A 19869-nucleotide genomic window follows, 5' to 3' on the forward strand; every position below is an offset into this window, starting at 1 on the left:
AAACACATTTATGATGATCTTTTAGGACTGTGAACTATCGGCAGCTGATAGACAGACATGGAACACAATGCTCATCACTTGCCAACGCTGCGTTGTTACTTTGGAGCCACATTGTAAATTATAACACCCATACGCCGCGTGGTCCCTGCTATCTGTCATTGACAGTCAGACATCGGTAGAACGACCTCCAGCGATTAGTTAGCACGTGTGGGGCGGAGTTCTGAAGAAGAGCTGAAGCTCTGACGAGCGTTTTCCATGTGATTATGCAGCTGCCAGTGGCTGCGGGGGGCGGGGAAATTTACCAACGACGGTAAGTCGAGCATGGTTCACGTGTCCGGGCTTTTTCTCATTTTTAACTGGCTCCTAAAATTCGCTTCCCCGCAGACACGTGAGATGGGATAACACGCTTAGCGTCGTTGACGTACGTACTTGCAAATAAATTGTTTATGTGTTTGCGTTTGGGCCAACACGGCAGGAAAATAAAAAAATACACAAAAAAAAAGCACGGCCATGAAAATTAATGTGCATATTTTCATGACAGCCAACAATTTGCATATCAAGTGCCATTGGCAGTCGGATACTGCAGAAAGGAAAAAAAAATGTCACAGGGAGTGCGTTCTCACTTTACGGAGAAATTGAAAATGCTTTATTGTTTTTCATATGCATATGAATGCTGATTGGCATTCTCAGGACTGGCGCCAAACTTTTGCCGGCCTAGCAAACAAAATCTAATCGAGTTGTGAATGAAAAATAAATAGCGCATAAATTAAATATGATTTTCAGTTCTCCTTTTGACCCCTGACCTGCTTCCCATCTTTAGGCGGAATTTCAGAGCTGGCAAAAGCCAAAAGCACAAAACGTTGAGCTAAGGGTGGCTAAAGGGGAGAGAAAAAAAAGGAAAGTACAACAGTTTCCTGTGGAAACACAAAACAGTTAAAAAACAAAAAACAAAAATAATGCCCGCAGTCATGCACAAATTTTATTGCCTTTATGCCAAGTGGGGTGGCCGAGTTAGGGCTTTCAAGGAGCCCACTTTGCAGCGGGGGAACTTTGTTTATTCGGCATCAGGCAAGAGCAACAAACAAGCCAAGTTCGTCATAACAGGAGCCCTGAGTTTGGCCCCAAAAAACCCAGTCATACCACATCCTCACCAAATTTTAGTTTTGCATTTCTCCGGAATCATTTCCCATTTCCAGCTCTCTCGCTTGACGAAACACAAACTCTGAAATGCCAACGTTACCACTTGAATACTAGAAAAAACATCTACTACACTTTCGCCCTGAAGTGGCCACGTCCTCCGGCGGGAACGAGACAAGTATTTTATTTAAGTAATTATGCATAGATAAAAAGTGAGTCTTGTGAGAAAAACCAGACAGAATACAGAAGACAGAAGTGTTTTACCTTTGTTACCGCAGACGACTCTGACATGGGTGTTGCAAATGTGTGTGGCTAAGAGCTTTATAAGTGTTTATTTACAACGCAGTACTGCAACCTTGGCTTTATATGGGCGCACCTAAGGTGGGAAAGGTGTAAACAGCCACAGTTTCACTTCATACGTAAATATATAAATGTTTAACAGTTTAAAAAAATGCTGAACTCTCTTGGTAGGCAAAAGGGGAGAGTCCTTTTATTTTAATAAAAAATAGTTACCATGCAGAGCTGGTCATGCTTTATTTTTGATGTGAACGAGTAAATATGGCCAGTAGTGACCCCTGGGACTTTGAAGAAGCACGTACTCACACAAATTCAGATCCAAATAGAGGCACTCGCTCCCACATGCCTGCATTTATTTGCCTTTGTGCAGTGCAGCGTGCAAATAAAAAACGAGTAAGAGTAAAGGCATTTACCCCCGAAACAGTGCCAGTGTAATGCTGTTAGAAGCTGGCCTTTCTCGTGGAGGCAGGACCTCCTCCACGAAGCCCTTTCCTTTTCCATTCCCCCTTCGCTGACCCACCTTGCTGCTGTCACCTTCTCGCCGCTCTGAGTGGCAACCCAACCTCAGAAAAAAAACCCTTTAGAGTTCGCCCTCCACGCACTTGCACTGCTGTTGTTTCTGTCGCCATCTTTGTGCAGGGACAAAAGCGTTTTCGTCGAGTGTGACAGTGGCAAATTCCTCCCTTCGTCATCGCCACCCTGAGCTAGGATATTAAAACGGAGAACCAGAGGTCTGCCGGTTTACCTTCGCCGGAATGCCAGACTTGTCCTAGCTGAGCGCTACAAATCCTTTCCTTTTCGGCTTAAGGATAAATATAAGCTGCCCATTAAACCTTTAGTTTAGCACCAGCCACTTCAAAAATATATATACTCGTATATTGCACTAAAATAGTGCTAGCATATAGCTTAAAAGCGGGGTTTCAGTCACAAGAATAAAAGTATGAGAATACCTTTATATTTTGAAATTGCTTAGGCATTTGCTACAGTTTTCTCGCAGTGCGCAGCAACTTTGGCTATGCAAATCTTGCTGATGAACTGAGGACAACTCGCCTTGCGTGAGTAATAAACAATTTGCGCCGGCGAGGTCTAATGCAATTTCTCCTGGCATTGAGCGGGTGTTTGGCGGGTGTCATGAGCTTGCACATAATTGCATTTCGTTGCGAGTCCCATTCCCAGCCTTGGGCAACCAGGGAGCTGGCTCTGGTGCTCCTTCTCCATCCAACAATCCAGGCATCCTGGCATCCGCTGCCCAATCCCCCAGCACTTAATCAAATTGAGCGCTCCAACAAATGTCAGTGAACCTTGAGGAGCTGCGTGGAGTGTTGGCCCTGCAATTATTTGCCACAGTCGTCCACACAGTTGGCACAAGGTTCAAGAACAGCAGCTCGGCATGAACTTGACGATTGTCAGGACATTCGCCTGAGCGCCATAAAAAGGAAATGGAAAAGCCGAGGAAAAACAGTGGGAAAACAGATGGAAAACCAACACGACAACAGCACGTACCAAGTGCTCCGGGTGCCAACTAGTTTAGTGTTGAAAATTGCATGCCCATCTGGGGACAGCAGGCGCAGATCTTCAGCTTAGCCGGAACTGCAGGTGCTCCGGATCAGGTGGCCATAAGATGGCGGGAGAGTTGTTTGGGAATTCCGGGCCAAAGTGGTCGTGTCCACGCTGAAATTTACATTTCCTGTGCCGCTGGTCCAGACCATAAAGTAATTTGTTTAATTCCATTAGTGCGCTCGACTACGTGCCCGGCATTAAAATACCGCACAGCGGCCAATGCCCGTGTGAGTTGGGGTATTTTTTTTCATCTCAGCCGGTGAGCGGTGGTTCACTATACACAAAACCACCATAAACCACCCACCCACCACCCACTGACCGTGGACAGGGAATGATCACGCAGCGGGCACGGGGCTCATTGAAAATTTGTGCCAATTAGAGGCGCCTTGTTTCTGGTCTACAGGCTCCGTGGGGCGTCGTGACATCGTCGGACCACGTGGAGTTTCGAAAATCAAATGTTCTTCTCCCTCTGATACTTTTTTCCCCTCACGGTGATTGAGAGAGAAAATATTGAGAATAAAATATCATCCAACCACAATATTTGCATCAAAATACCTTTCTGATTTCATTAGCCATTACCGTAAGCTAATGGAAAACCAATTGTATCCTACACAACACAAGTTTTGGATGATAAGTATTATACGTATAATAAATAAATAAAAATTATAAAAACTGCATAGTTTTTATTTTCCGTGTATGTACTGGATGTTGGGGCCCAACGTACGTATACATCTAATGAATTTTTAATGCACTTTCGCCTTGCACTTTCCAGCGCACTGTGTTTGCTTAGTTGTCGCGTTCGATTGATGTTAGCAGAGGTGGCAGCCGGCTTTATGGGGTTAAGGGTGGTGGGGTTAAGCGGCGCAGGACAGACGGGCTCGCTGTGATAGGGTTGTTGTGTAAGCCAAAGTGACACAATTGGAATGCGCGTGGACATGTCGCAGGTGCTGCTCGGATTAGCATTGAAAAATAACTCTGCTGTCGGCACGGGAAAAAAGAAAAAGCTGGTTGGAATTGATTGTTTAGAAGGGATAACGAGAAGCCAAGAAAAGGATGCAAGCCAATCATTTATAATGGACACAATTCGCAAGCAGATTGGGCAATTTATGACGCGTTTTCCAGATGATGTATTTAAAGTAACATAGCGCAACATCTGTGATGTTATTGGAAAAACCCCCTAAAACGTGTGTCCTTCGATGTACTTAATGGTATTTTGAAAAGCTTACCTATTATACTTGCTTATACGCGTTATTGTATTGAGTGATGAATTCTAAAGGTAAGCAGCTATCCCGATATCGTTACTTATTCCGCAGTCACAAGTTTATTCAAAGGCATCAGTATTTCATTTCTATTTTTTACTCACATTTTGCAATATTAACGAAATTGTTGGTAATAAAATATAATAAATGACTGAGTTTAATAACTGGTAGTTGGCAATTTGTTGCGCTTGGAACGTGATCTATCCGAGCACTTTCATTAGCCATTCCCCGGCGACACATTAGCCAGCATTATTCATGTCCGATGACTGAGCGAAATCAACAACTCGGCCTGTATGAGTTATGGCCATGAATATATCTTGTGCGCCTGCTCCACTGATCTGCCTCCCTGCCGCCGTTTAATTCGAGTCCGAGTCCGACTTTTTGCATGCCAGCTAATCGCAGGAAATTGTCGGGTTGGCTGCTTTCTTTAATCCACATGCAGTTCGTTCATGTCTTAATTTCCGCAAACGATGCGCTGGTTATATCATCCTGCGGGGTAAATATACCCGCCTAGCGCACAATAATAATACGTGCAACTGGCCATACCCCTTTTTATACCCGTTACTCGTAGAGTAAAAGGGTATACTAGATTCGTTGAAAAGTATGTAACAGGCAGAAGGAAGCGTTTCCGACCATATAAAGTATATATATTCTTGATCAGGATCAATAGCCGAGTCGATATGACCATGTCCGTCTGTCCGTCTGTCCGTCTGTCCGTCTGTCCGTCTGTCCGTCTGTCCGTCTGTCTGTCCGTCCGTATGAACGCTGAGATCTCAGGAACTACAAAAGCTAGAAAGTTGAGATTAAGCATGCAGACTCCAGAGACATAGACGCAGCGCAAGTTTGTCGATTCATGTTGCCACGCCCACTCTAACGCCCACAAACCGCCCAAAACTGCCACGCCCACACTTTTGAAAAATATTTTCATATTTTTTCATTTTTGTATTAGTTTTGTTATTTTCTATCGATTTACCAAAAAACTTTTTGCCACACCCACTCTAACGCCCACAAACCGCCCAAAGCTGCTACGCCCACACTGTTGGAAAATGTTTTGATATTTTTTCATTTTTGTGTTGGTTTTGTAAATTTCTATCGATTTGCCAAAAAACTTTCTGCCACGCCCACTATTACGCCTACAAACCGCCAAAAACTGTGTTTAAGACTCTCCTTCTCCCTTCCACTAGCTGAGTAACGGGTATCAGATAGTCGGGGAACTCGACTATAGCGTTCTCTCTTGTTCTAAATGCGGATATGCTCCCGGTATCCTCAAGGCGACTCTAAGCTGGCATGTGTGTCTGTGTGTGTTTGATAACTATAAAAATTGAATAAAACTGGGTGGAGTCCTGGCGCACAAGCACACATATAAGTTGGGTACACATATGTATACATATATAGTTATATGGTTCACCTGCATTCTTTTCCATTTTGCCGTTCACTCCTTTTGCTACTGCGACTCGGGTATCGATTTTCCAGTTAAACCGCCGCCATTTTTAATGGCTTTCATTACTTGCGCTTGTCTTGACTTGTCCCCTACTTTAACTCCACGCCCCCATTTCCGTTTCCGTTTCCGCATTCGTTAGCCTCACTTTGCCTTTCGCTGCGTGAGTTGATTGAGTAAGAACGGCATCTATTTTTCGCGACCTTCATTCATCACCCAATTTAATTAGGCTTCTCGTAATAAAGTTAATATTCTTGTCACGTTCACATGCATCCTTTAATGGATTTTGAAAGGAAACGGGAAATAGCCGGACAAAGGCGAGTTAATAATGCATGCTGGCCATTTGGCCGTTTGCTTGGCAGGGAAGTAAAATTCTGACATTACGCATACGCCACATGTAACGTTAAACCGCTAACGGGCCACAAAAGACCCGGTAAAATCACAGCAGACATTGCCCCGTTTTCCTGCTGCACTGCAAGAAAGTATATGTTAGATCGCTACATATGTGCGGCTCATTCATAAAAGAAGTATTTTAAAAAAGTTTCCAGGTTGATCAGATATACAGATATTGCAGACGTAGATAGTTTCTATTAACATTAACTCAATAAAACACCATCCAATAAATCAACTGAACACTGGAGTTTTTCCAAGTGGACATGAGTGTTCCAATGTGTTAAGCATGTCCATATAGAACCACCAGCCTAGGGCAAAGCAATCGTGGAAGAGCGTCGCTGAAATCTGACTATGAAGCAGAGGGCATTCCTCATTAAATATTTACACTTTCATAAATGCGTGAGTGCATTCAGAGGTCCTTAAATATTTTATGGCCCTAACGCAACCAGTGAAGGTGAAGGCCCCAAAACAAGAGGCCTCACACAAAAGTGGAAAGGAAAAGAGGGCGGCTGAAAAAAAAAAAAGAAAAGGAAAACCATACAAGCGTGAAAATCGCAGCACCAACAACCAATGCAATGTTTGTCCACGGCGACGTAAGGCGGTTGCCCATCATCTTCATGTTTCTTTTCATATTTTTGGCTCATTAAGAGTCAGACCGAAAAAAGGTGCAGGTCACAAAGAAGTTCAGACTCGTAATTGTTGCGAAGTGACAGTTTGTCACAAAGCCAAAAGACAGAAAGCTCTCAAAATGAGTTGGGGTTTCGGATTTGGGTATCCAGTTGGTCTGAGTTATTATTCAGAAGCTCATCTGGTTCGCTCGTCCTTTTCTTTTCTTTGTCTGTGTCCCGTGGACTTTCGAATTATTTCAGGCAGAAGAATGTTTCAATGTAATTATGTGGGAAATACACTTTGCCATAAGGCATGTGTGGCATACTCGCATTTTAAATCAAGCAGCCACATTGACTTAATTGATGAATGCCCCTTAACCCGCTCTGTAGATAATCTCATTTCCAGATAAAGCATTTAATTGCAGTTTTCCGACTTTGCCATTGTTTTTGCGGCTGATGTAATGGATAAATTTGCATATTGCCCTGGAGCGAATGCGCAACTTTTAGGGCCATTAAATGCACTTTTAATTATTATTATTTCACCCAATGCAAGCTTATCACCTTCTCGCTTGGCCAATTTCACGTTTATAATGTGTTCACTTTCCGCCATTAAACGGAACGAGTAATGGGCCAATAAAAATGCATGCGACAATTTTCGACTAATGTTAACCATAAATCCGTAACGTAACGGACGAAAACAAACAGAAGCCAAGAAGCAAACAGATGGGTGGTGTATTTTCTCGGGCGCTAATTAAAATATACAAGCCACAGTACAGCAGCCACAATGCGTCAAATGTGGCGTATACGTAATGTGTAATTAAACACATGTACACAATATGTATGTAAGTACGGTGAAGAGGGGAAAAGGACTATCCGGGGGGTATTCCCCGTTTTCTCGGTTCGTGCGAACGCCTAATTGAATGTAAGCAACAAGGAGGACAATATAAAAATGTGTCTGGCTCTGCTGATCCTGGTAAATCAGTCGAATTACCCACAATGGCGCTATAAAATTGCACTGTGCTCATGTTTAGTTTGATGCCGCAGCACGTAGCGTTGATGTTTTGTGCGTTTTGGCCCCACCAAAAAAAAAAAAAGAGGCAGCATCAACGCTCAGGAATGCGTAGAAGGCAGTAAGTTAAATTAAAATTTCATGGCTTCCCGTGCCCGTGGATTCGCTTTCATCTCATTGGCTCCTTCTGCTCTTTGGTAATCAAATCAGCGACAGTTTCGTGTGTAAAGGAAATGCCACGGAATCCGGGTGAATAAATCTGCTTCAGCAGATTGTCTGCTTTTCCAGGCGACTTAATGCAGGTAGATCGGATTATCAAGTATACGAATTTCGAGGTAATTGAAGCCATTTAAATTTTATTGCAAGCATTTTATTTGCGTAAAATAATTACTATCACGGGAAACGCATTTGCTGAGCCAAACAAATATTTAAATATTAACGAGTGACAAACATCAAATTTTCACACCAAATGCCAACGTTTATTTTTTGTCATTAAAAGCATCATTATATTTAACTATCCTTATGTCACCGCTTATTACACATTTTTACAACTGAATTGTTATTGATATCCCTCTCCGTAAAAAAATTATTATTTAATAAGTATTTTAGTTAAGAGCATTATTGCGCCATCGATCGCGTGGTGTTAAAATTCAATACAGGGCGTGAGTTGAGTTCGATTAAAAAGTCACAGTTGAACAGAAATTATTAATGAGCAGCCACACATCCCTGTTGCTTTGTATGCATAGTTAACTTTTTATAAATTAAACTTGACACAAAATACATTATTGGCGAATTCCACAGACGACCAACTGGCATAGTTTTTTTAGAGTAATTTAAATTTGCTGCGGCACCAAACTTTCGACAGCCGTGAAAATGAGTCCGCGAAAGTTTCAATGCCGACAGAGGAAATGGTAGTATGGTGGTAGAAAACGAAACTACTCACTCAGTTAATAAATTATTTAGTGTGGGAATTCACTGGGCTTTATCGCGACACTTTCTTAACCAGTTCTAATAATTGATCGTTAGTTAATTGAAATGTTTTGCTTATGCGGCGATGGCTCGATAACTGGCGCACTGATCGATTTTTATGCAAATGACCCAACAAGTCGGCGGCAACTGATTCGAAACTCGGCCAGCGGGAACTTCAAAACTCTGGCCGCAGCGAGTGCAGTGCGTCGAAAGCCGATACCGAACCGAAAGCGCATTCGAATCGCATCGGATCGAGCCGAAGTCGTAGTCCTGGAACGAGGACACGTCTGCTTGCCCTTTTGGCCAGCCCCTCCCGTTCTGTTGGCCTGGTTGCCATATCGACTGTTTGCCTCGGGACTCAAGACTCGAGAATCGAGAATCGGGACGGGACTCGGTCCCCCAACTCAACTCAGACTCGGGCTTCTTGGGCACTCGGCTCGACTGCTGCGTTCAGAGTTCGTTGCGAAACTGTCTGCTTTAGGCCACGTTTTTTTCGCCACTTGGCCTGGCCAACTTCCTGCACACAAGTTCGAGTTGGATGCTCCTTCCGCTGGCCCGAAAGTTGGGTGGTAAACACAACATAAATTGCTTGCTTTTTGGCAGTTTCCGCTTCGGTGATGTAAGTTTTCGACACTTGTTGTTTGTATCTCTGCAGAGCTCTGGTGCAAACTTTTCCCAGCCGGGACATGCTAATGAAAGTGGAAACTTGGAGCCATCTTCAGGGACTTTTGATAAAGAAAACTTTTCAAACTTCGACCAAAACGCATTGATGGCACATTGATTTCCATGCTGACGTTGATTTCCTGGAAGAGACAAAAGACGACTCAACGAGTTCTAGAAGCTTCGATGTCATTCAATGCGGATAGGTACTCACTCTCATATTTCATTTACACGTGGCGTGCCACAGACTGCCGCAACAATAAAGCAAAACACAACCCCCAGAAATCAACACCCATGCCCCAAAGCGTCCCTTTGCAACATGTTCGACTTGACTTGAGTTGCAACTGGCTCGATGTGTCCGCTACATGTTTCAATTGGCGCAACGGAAACTTTCGCCGGTTGGGAGTGTTTGGATTGAAAAGTGGGAGTTTGGGGCGCTTGTGGGTTAGGTAACGCTGGTCTTAATTGGGTTTGCTGGGCTCTGGAAGTGCAACTTGGTTTGTGGCACAATCGGTCGCTATCGCATGTCAGAGTTCATGGCGGTCATTAGCTTTGGGGTTTTAGAGACCCTAAAACGAGGGTGCCCTAAAAAGGTCAGTTGGTCACATTCGCAACGGTATCGGGATCTCGTAAAAGTCTCGATTTCAGCAAAAGCTCGTTTTATCATAACGAAGCTGGGTCAAGCACCTCCTTTCCAGAGATGAAAGTATCGAATTACCCAGCAGCCAGCGCAGTTAAGTTATTAACCCGCGCATCGAACACAAATTTCTGCCCCATCAGCAACAGGAAACTGATTAGTTTTGGTAGCCGAACTTTAGTAGAAAAGTTGAGAGTTTAGGAGGGGGTTAAGGTAAAGGTAAAGAAACCTCCCAGCAAGTAAAGGTAGAGAAAGAATTAAATGAGAACGGAAGAAAACATCTCGGAGGGGAGCCCTACGCAGTAACTCAAGATGGTAGGAAGATCATTACACTGATCAATGAACCCAGAGATCCGGATCCAGACATCAACGTCATCTCTGCTTCCGATCTGTCTGCGCTGGGATCGCTGGATGACAGGTTTTTTTGGCTTCCTGAGGCGTCAATTACACATCGTATATGCTGTATCTCCTGAGAGCAACAGATGTGCCCCTCAAAGATCACTAACCATCTCAGGTTTCGCCAGACAGGGGTTCCTCTTCTTTTTCATCATCTTGTTCTCACTTTTTTCGCACTTAGTGGATGCAACACTTTGTGAAACTAAATTGCAGAACAATGGTAAAGCCATCCGCAAGGATATCAGATGGCAACACGTCCTGCGCACCCAACTCCCCCTCAGATAAGTAAGAATTATTGCTTACTATGCTGGCCACATTGGATGCTCTTATTGTTGTTAATGCCAGCGGCGAAATGTAAACTTCTATTTCCATGGAAACAATTTAAAATGCGTCTGTTTTCGGTTTCGGTTTCAATGACAGAGAAAAGAAAATCCCGCTTTAAGAGGGAAGTTGTTGCCAATTGGAATCAAGTCGAATAGTACGAGATTATACTTTAAATACAGTATATATGTTTTGTATGCAGACAGCGAGGCATTTTGGAAAGAACTTTAACACTACAAGAACTAATATTTGTAATGTTTAAAAAATAATATTGCTTAATTAACTTATGAATTAAAGTGCGGGCAATAAGACCAAATTAACAGCTAATACTAAACAAGCTAATAAAATGCATAATGTAAATAAATATAATAACAAGTTAGGGTAAAAAACTAATTTCAAAACGTAATATACAAGTTTTGTACATAAAATTATAGGAAAATTTTAGAACATGAAACGATAATTATATTTTAAAAGTATTTAGCTGTGGCTATCGAGGGTTATACGTCTTGACTTGGCTAAATGGGCAAGTGGTAACGTCAGAAGCGGGCGGCGCACGCGCTTCAGCCTCATTTGGCATGCGGACCAGATAGCGTGCAAAACACATTATGTTTATGAGGCTACCAGGCGAGTATGTGACTAAGTCGCTGGATCTGGGCGTGCGAACGCCGCCGCCTTATAATGGGCATTACAATCGCTCCAGTGGGTGCGCACTTTCGGCGGATACTTCGTGGCCAGATTGCCAATTCCCTAGATGGCGAATCAGACCATCCCGGGGGAGACCATTGTCCAGGGCCTACGTGATCCACTGGGCATTTGCCATTAGCCGGAAGAGGAAGAACCGAGTGGCCAGTGGCAAGTGCCCAGTGCCCAGTGCCAGTAGGGCGAGCCCTACGAACAGGAAGTCCGATGATCGACGTCGTCGACCGGGTTCAGTGTTCGGCTTTTGTACTTGAAACCCAAATTACGCAGTTCCCAAAATAATACCGCCCAGCCTCCCCAGTGGGTTGATATTTTTGGCTTGAAGCGAAAGTACCGCTAGGCGCTCTTACTGCAAGTGCGCAAGTGGGCCGAAAATCCCGAGAACCCGCCCGTGACGTCACTGCCGGTTCAGCTGGTTTTTGGTTGCACACGAAAAAATAATGTTCAAAGTCAAGATTATGAACTACAATCGTAAAGCGGAGTGTCATTACCTAGAGGGAAATATAAATTACTTACAAATTAGATTAAAGTATACATTTATTTTGCAACTTCTATTAAGAATGCGAATTAAGTTCCCTCAGTGTACTTTACAATCATTTCCTCTCGACTTCTGATGATTAACGCTGAAGGTTCGGAATGATTATACAGGTGTTACATAACAGCTGTACATCATTGATTGACCCCTCAGTTCGATTAGTCTCAGTTTTTTGCCAATTCATTTTAGAGATGTGCCGTTTTGTTTTTGCTTAGTTTAATATTGATATATTATTGGTATAGAACTCTGCTAAATGCATTTCATATAATATATATTTAACACAAAGGTTACTGCTTTATCTATACTAAATATACATCCACTAGATTTTATGAATTTCACGAATGATTTTTAATGAATGATTCCAAATAAGGGTCACTTGCGCGCGGAAAGTTCCCGTCGGTGAATGATTTTAAATGAACCAGTTTCATTTAAATTATGCTCGTTAATCATCTTCAATGGGCGTTTAAAATAATCAATAAAGCTCGCAATTTATTGTGCGAAAACACGATTCAGAAGGAGACAATGACTGCCCCTTCGAATGACATCACACCGCATCTCTGACTTACTTTAAGCACTTCGAATGCGTAAGTCTGAGGAGGTTTTAGCTCTAAAAATAATACGAGTATTACAGTTCTGAGATAATCCGGTTTTCTCTCTGTTGTCTTAAAATATCAAATCGATCAATTGTACGGGACTTGATGATTGTCAAATCAAATCAATTGTGTTAAGTTTAATCATAAATCATCATATCTTAAAATAGTGCCCAAAAGATACAAATTTATTTTTATTATTTCAATTTCTTTGGTTTTTTTGGCGTGGTTTTTTTTTTGGACCTGTGATTTTTTTGTCTTGTGAAAACCGTGTATGACTTTGACTTCCGTAGTACACCCATCTTAACGTCATCCTCGATTTCTTCGATGAACTTGGCAATTTTGTTGATGCTTGTGTAAGTTCCCGGCTGCTTGGTGTTACTGCACATAGGTCCATAGGAGACTATGCCGCAGAGTTCGGTTTTGTAAGTGAGTGGAGCACCTGCATCGTAGAGGCACTTCTTGGAATCCTTCGGATGCGTCACACAGAAGGAGGTGCTCGAAACCTTGACATCAGTGCCTGCGTACTTTTTGCGGCAAGTGTTGAGATCCTCGATGGGCACTATTGCAGTCTTCGTGTCCGAGGTCTGCGATTGTATGTGCATGGAGTCAAAGCCCCAGGCGTAGGCAGTCATTTTCATGCCGGCTTTAATGGGAGTGCTGCAAAGCTTTATGAACTCTGCGTTTTCGCCCCTGATGGGAGTTTCCAGCTTGACAACCGCCACGTCCATGTACAGCTTGTAAGGCTTGAATTGGTTGGGTATGAAAACGTTATCTATTAGTCCAAAGATATTTTCGTGGGTGAACGTGGGCTCCACACTCGCCCCATACAGCTCCATGCGATACGGATAGATGCAGTTTGCCGAGACAATCAGCAGCAGCGGAGCGTAGTAGGATGCTCCGCAAATCGTCGATAGCCTCTCATGGGACACGCGGTACAGCCAGCCACCGAAATTGTTACCCGTGTTCGAGCCTGGTCCCTTCCACCAACGCTTATATTTTGGAGTTCTCCTGGTGATATTGTGCGGATACACCCAGCCCCACGAAAGATGGGGCGACAATTCCGAAGCTAACAACATAACCAATATCATCCGCATCATCGCTCTTTCACTTGGATGCTGGATGTACAAATACAGATTCCAGTCTTAACCTTATATTGTACGCCTCATGTGAACATTTTCATGCCTGTTTGGTAGATAATTCTATTAAAATCGTATTCACCTTGGCTGCCAGTTAACCTTCTTTTAGTGCTTCTATCTATTGATTTCATTTTGTATGTGAAGCATTTTCCAAAACATATCAATGCCTTGAAAGTGTATACCAGCGGCGACTTGAGTTCTGAAAAAAGTAGTGCAATTTTGCACACTTATTTGTTTCAAAATTTACCACGCACACTTCATAGAACGACTTAATTACTTACCTACTCTGCAGTCATCCACTGCAACCAAATGGGACTCCCGAAGAGCTGGCTTCTGGTGAGTTGTCTGCTGGGCAGCTGCCTGTTCCAGAGCAAGGGAAAGGTCTACCCCAGGGACATTTACATGAAGACTCCCAAATTTCGACGAGTCTGGGGCGGTGTGCAATCCAACACAGGGCCCAACTTCGGTGGCTGGCTGCTGCGGATCCTAAACGGTGATGGTAACTTCGCCTGCGGAGCAGCCTACTATGCTCCTATACTCGTGATCACCTCGGCCAACTGCATCTATCCCTATCGGAACAGCCTCGAGGGTGCCACGGTGGAGGGCACCGCGTTCTCCGAATGCGATAGGGAGAACATTGCTGATATCGATACCATTAAGTTTCCCGAGAAATTCGTCTACCAGAAACTGTACATGGATGTGGCGGTAGTGCGTCTAATGGAGCCCATAAAGGGCCGCCTCACTGAGTTCATTCGGCTGTGCACCGTCAAAGTGCAGCCCAAAATGGAGATGGTGGTCTTCGGATGGGGATTCGACAGTGCGGAGGTGCAGATACCCTCATCGGATCCCCGAAATGCTACAGTCACCATTATGTCCCCAAAGGAGTGCCGTAAAAAATTCAAGAGGAACTTAAAGCTATCGAGCACATCGGTCTGTGCCAGACAGCCCAGGAATCCTAGGCAGTGTCTTTACGACGGTGGCAGTCCCTTGATTTACGAAAGAGAGCTCTGCGGCGTCGTGTCCTTCGGATCACATTGCCAGGACACCTCCAGGCCAGGCATGTTCACCAATATCAGAAGGGTGCATCGCTTCATCACTGAAATAGAAGCAGAAATAAATGCCGGTGATATGGGAAGATCAACTAGAGTAGCGAAAAAAGTCACTAGAAAGCCAAACAAAAAATACAATGCAACATCGACAAGAGTAAAGATAAAACGCCTTTATAGAAGTGGATCAGTGGACCCCTTGGAGTGTTGATAGAAATACAAAATAATTTTACAAAAATTAAATGGTTGTTTATTCATTTCCGTAAATAGAAATTATGAGACTTTCTTGTAGATGCCCAAGAAATGATTTCAGTTTACTTGAACTGATGGAAGGAAAAAAAGTCTTTATCTTTTGTTCTCTGCATAAGTCAGTTTTGAAATGCTTTCCCATTACTAATTACCTTATCAAATGAGCGTGAAATTATTCGTTCTACTTCTGGCTGTTTTTGTCCAGCTCTGTGAGATTTTCAGTATGTGTATAGCTCCGACCTTCTACTGAACTACTTTATGTTATGAAATATCTTCCGGTAATCTTTTCAATCGCTCTGCTCCTGGCGGATGTCGGAATTGCAAGCTCTTATTGGTGGAATTCTTCAGCCTCGTACTTGCACGGCAGGCCACCAGTGAAAACAGTGAACAAGAATGGCTTTCGAATGACCGAGGGTGATCATGCGGTCCCCTGGCTGCTCAGGATAATGGATGGTCGAGACTTCGCCTGCGGAGCCTCATACTTAAGTGCTCTTTATGCCCTCACCTCAGCCAACTGCATGCATTATCATAGGTCGCAGTTGGAATGGCTCAGTGTAGAGTTGGTAACGTCGGGCAACTGGCAGGAGACCCAGGATAGTTTGAACGATCTTCCAAGCGCCAAAATTCGCAAAATAATCGTATCAAAGGATTGGCACTGGCCCGGAACTTTTATGGATGTGGCCGTCATTGAACTCAGCAACCGCCTGCGTGGCAGTCGGAATGATTTTGTGACTCTCTGTACCAATCCGCTTAGCACCTACAAAAGCCTTTCAGTTGTCTCGTACGGAGCACGACCCATGGAAAACGTACGAACAGAGGAGATCGAGGTGCTCAACCGGATGATCTGCGATTCGGCATATGGCAATTTTCTCCTGCGCGAATCTGTCGCCTGTGCCAAGGAATTCAAGAGGAGCTCCGACTGCATGTTTAGCCCCGGATGTCCGGTGACTTCTGGCGATCAACTCTGTGGTATCGTGGCCTGGGGTCCTGCCTGCAAGAGACCCGGTTTACCCGGGATCTTCACCGATATCCACCATGTCAGGCGATTCATTCTCAAGGTGACCGGTGAAAAGCACAGGGGCAGCAGCCATTCAAAATCGAAATGGGCATCGAATGACGTACCCGAATGGCACTCGGGCTTCTGGCTGAGTCGATAATTATACTTGTAATAATTATGCAATAAATGAATTTACATTCAGTTTATATCAATATTCTCTTTTGTTCAAACTAATTAATTGCATATTAATGTATTTCGTCAGTTTGGGAATCCCCTAAAATGATTGATTCCAAATTTTGTTTGTTGGGTAACAAACATGCAGCAAACAGCTTTTGCTAGCTAGCAAACAGAGTCATGGTTTAAGTACCAATAAGCAAATACACGCTCCTTTCATAGCAAATACACACACTCTCGGTGGGCATGGCCGTCTATCGAGCACTGCTCGTTGCGCGTATTAGTAATCGATAACTTCAGGATGAATTTTAAACTGGTGGGCGGTCACACAGTTTAGTTGAAACCAAAACACAGCAGTTAACTACGAAAAATCGCGAAAAACACAACTGAAATGGAGACTGTGAGGGAACTGGTTCAATTTATGCAACCAAACCAACGGCTGGACTTAAAAGCAGTAGCCCTCACCCATGTGTTAGGTGTGTTTCAACATAACTGATTTCACACGGCTGCACGTGCGTTTGTTGTGGGCAACTGTGACGTCACCGGTGGCATTTATTTACTTAAAATATTCGTCGTTTTTCAGGATTAACTGGCAGCTCGGAAGGCAAGTCAGCAATACTTTCGCTGGACGAAATGCTAATGGCCATTTTTGGGCTCACATTCGATGCGAATCAAACGGTGGCCAAGGATGCAGTTTTGAGCTTAATAAATTTAACGGCCGAAGAAGAGGCAGCAATCAAAGTTTTCCAACTGGCGAAACAATTGCAACCGGTAAGTGTTTTCATCTAATATAATTAACATAGTTTGATATATATCCTTTCCATCCCCTCCCCAGGCATTCGCCATTGTGGAAGTGGCTGCCAAGGAAATAACCAACGAGCAATCCGATCTGGCGGATCCCTGGAGCATGGTCTTGAGCAACTTAACGCGGGTGGAATCTCTGGTGCACGAGATCCTGGACACGCTGGAGAAGGATGATCAGACGCTGCCCCGCTTGGCAAAGGCATTCGCACAACTGGACTACAACAAAAAGAAGGCCAAGCTGCATTACCTGGCGCCCATCTTCTGCAATCTGACCCAGGTGCCTCGGGGCAGGGAACTGTGCTGCCACCGGAAGTACCAGTTGCTGGAGAAACTACTGCCCTTTGCCTCATTCGAGGGCAGTGTGGTGCGGCGTGGCGGCACCATTGGCATCCTGAAGAACGTCTGCTTCGACACGGTCTACCACGATGTGATCCTAAACGAGCAGAGCAGTATTCTGGTGGCCATCCTGCAGCCGCTGTGCGGTCCGGAGGAGTTCAGCGACGAGGACAACGAACTGTTGCCCATCGAACTGCAGGTAAGATTCATACTTTCAAATTAGCCGTTCATCTTTACAATCGTTGCTTTTCCAGTACCTGCCGGAAAGCAAAACGCGCGAAGAGGATCCCGATTTGCGGAAAATGCTGCTGGAGTGCCTGCTGCAGCTGTGCTCCACGCGTCGCAGCCGTGAGATTCTGCGCTCCAGGGGCGCCTATGAGATCCTGCGCGAGTACCACAAATGGGAGGCCAAGGTGGCCAAGGACAGCGACTGTCTGCTGGCCTGCGAGAATGTGGTGGACATTCTAATCAAGAAAGAGGAGGAGATTGGCCTGGACAACTATAAAACCGAAGTTGAAGTGCCTGCTGAGCAGTCAGAGAAATTCGTCCAGGAAGACGCCGCCTATGTGAAGAGCTTGCTTGATTGAATCAACGCACCTGGGCCGCTTGTAAATATGTGTAGTGTTAGTAAAAGTCGTAGACGATATTGAACTTTCAATATATGTATGCAGTTTTTTATTCAGAAATGCTGATAGTTTAGTTCGTAATGCATCAGTGGCCCAAAAATGTTGCTCTAGAAAAAGTTGTACGCACGCATTCAATTGCAGGGGAAACAGTTTCAATTACAATTTCGATTTTCAATTCAATTTGATTAGTTCGAGTAGCGTCGTTTATCTAGTTTTATCTAATTATCATTAATCCATCGCTCTGCCGCCTCAATTGTATATGTATAAAGTTCTCCTTAAGTGCTAGATACATTTGCATTCAAAAATGTTTGGCATTCGCCTTGCCATGAAACGTTTAATGTACTCTTGTGTTATTTTTACAAACTTTGCTTGGTCGTTCATTGTGTGTTAGAGAGTTGAAGAATTCAATGGCCCTTAGCCGCCGAGGAGCCTTTATAGCCAATAAGGTGCGTATTGTGTTTGCTTTCGATTAGTTTGCGTTTAGTTGCGTGGCAAGCAAGCGATTTCAGCAGAGAGAAAATGCGAATTGCCTGAATTTGATGTGTTACCTCACCCTGTCTGCTATCGAGCAAAAACCGTTGCGTTCTATCAAAACCTCTCCACTTGTTTATACATAGTTTTTTCATTTGATTTTTATTTGCGGAAACCATTGCAAGCTCGCTTAGTCCGAAAAGTGTAGTATCAACATGCGAAATATAAACCATTTAAACTAGCAATCGATGCATATCAATGCCATTGTCGTGGACTCCGACCCTTGCATATAGTATTCGTTTTATTTAGTTTGGTCCTATTGGTTCTCCATATCCATATGAAAATTTAGCTCGACTTTACAATCAAGTATTTGGGCTACGCGTAATTAAGAGAGTTTTCAACTTAGTTGTTAATTAGTGGCTTCACTTTGGTTATATTTTGTTTTGTTAACTTATAACTTTTTCCTGCATAAAAGGGGAATGGACGAAAACTGCGAGTACAAATGGGAGTCTCTAAACCAATACCAAATCATATACTGCTCATGCTCCCAACTCTATCATCTTTAGTTATGTTTGAAATTAAACTTGGCGATAAGGAAGTTTTATGATCGCCGCACGGAGATTACAACACACGAGCGTCTAGAAAAGTGTCGAATTTATTTGTGATTAACAGGCAATAACTGGAAATAGAACGCCTATCTCGCCTCCATGCGACGGGACAGCACCTCGTAGGCGAAGATCTTCACCTCCTCGGAATCGTAGGGAATGTACAGGCAGCCGTGGGACGGATGCACCTTGCCCACGGTCAAGCTGCCGGCATGGTAGCCCCTGCCGGCGTACAAGGTCTCTCCGTCGACATTCTGGCCCACCTTGACGGCGCCGGGTGGCACCTCGCCGTTCTCGGCCGGCAGCCACTCGTAGTTGAGACCGCTCAGGACCTCGTAGTTCTCCAGCTCCACCTCCTGGTTGGCATAGGCCACATAGGCCTTGCCCTTGTTGGGGATAATCTTGGCCGGCAGCATGTCGTTGCAGTAGAAGGCGCGGCCAATGAAGATGGTGTCGCCATCGGAATCGTGGCCAGCCACTACGGCTGCCTGGGGGATTGCTCCGTGGCTGAAGTGAAGCCAAGTGTTACCTGCAAGTCAGCGAAAGTATTCCGCTTAACTGGAGCCTCCAACCGGAAACTGGGAATGCGCCAGTGCTTACCGTCCATATCGATTGAGCTGCTTGAATGTACTAAGCAATTCTAATCGTTATTTCTTGGGGGCTGCTAGGCAACACCTAGAAAACCGATACCTTATCAGGTTATCCGGACATGATAACCAATCTGCCGGTGAATCAACCGCACCAGACTGGCGGTAAGTGGCGGCAAGTTAGTAAAGTAAGTAGTTGGGTGTCTAAATTCAGAAGTCCATATAGCAAGGTATTGTGTCATTTATGACCGGCATTTATGACTTGATTTAGGACTTGACAGAACTTATGTTTAATAGAAATAACTTTTTGGAAATAGTTCAGCCAGT

The 19869-nt window shown here is 44.1% G+C and overlaps 5 protein-coding genes across 5 annotated transcripts; 3 read left to right on the forward strand and 2 right to left on the reverse strand.

Moving 5' to 3' along the window:
- Positions 1-11477: 11477 nt before the first annotated feature.
- Positions 11478-13608, reverse strand: LOC120454306 (seminase-like). The gene is made up of 2 exons (XM_039639505.1): positions 12807-13608; positions 11478-11572 (listed from the first exon to the last, which is right to left on the reverse strand). The coding sequence occupies exons 1-2, from the start codon at positions 13606-13608 to the stop codon at positions 11478-11480; spliced, it is 897 nt and encodes a 298-aa protein (XP_039495439.1).
- Positions 13609-13929: 321 nt separating this feature from the next.
- Positions 13930-14936, forward strand: LOC120451988 (seminase). Its single transcript, XM_039636015.1, has one exon. It carries the CDS (start codon positions 13957-13959, stop codon positions 14902-14904), a length of 948 nt encoding a protein of 315 aa, XP_039491949.1. The 5' UTR covers positions 13930-13956; the 3' UTR covers positions 14905-14936.
- A 234-nt stretch (positions 14937-15170) lies between these two features.
- On the forward strand, positions 15171-16145 carry LOC120454142 (seminase). The gene has a single exon (XM_039639200.2). The coding sequence runs from the start codon at positions 15206-15208 to the stop codon at positions 16097-16099; it is 894 nt and encodes a 297-aa protein (XP_039495134.1). The 5' UTR covers positions 15171-15205; the 3' UTR covers positions 16100-16145.
- Positions 16146-16424: 279 nt separating this feature from the next.
- Positions 16425-17939, forward strand: LOC120452520 (protein HGH1 homolog). The gene is made up of 4 exons (XM_039636775.1): positions 16425-16589; positions 16697-16884; positions 16949-17452; positions 17508-17939. The coding sequence occupies exons 1-4, from the start codon at positions 16505-16507 to the stop codon at positions 17838-17840; spliced, it is 1110 nt and encodes a 369-aa protein (XP_039492709.1). The 5' UTR covers positions 16425-16504; the 3' UTR covers positions 17841-17939.
- A 1048-nt stretch (positions 17940-18987) lies between these two features.
- On the reverse strand, positions 18988-19675 carry LOC120452522. The gene is made up of 2 exons (XM_039636777.2): positions 19556-19675; positions 18988-19484 (listed from the first exon to the last, which is right to left on the reverse strand). The coding sequence occupies exons 1-2, from the start codon at positions 19560-19562 to the stop codon at positions 19045-19047; spliced, it is 447 nt and encodes a 148-aa protein (XP_039492711.1). The 5' UTR covers positions 19563-19675; the 3' UTR covers positions 18988-19044.
- Positions 19676-19869: the final 194 nt, after the last annotated feature.

Source organism: Drosophila santomea, chromosome 3R (genome assembly GCF_016746245.2).
Source record: "Drosophila santomea strain STO CAGO 1482 chromosome 3R, Prin_Dsan_1.1, whole genome shotgun sequence".
NCBI lineage: Eukaryota > Metazoa > Arthropoda > Insecta > Diptera > Drosophilidae > Drosophila > Drosophila santomea.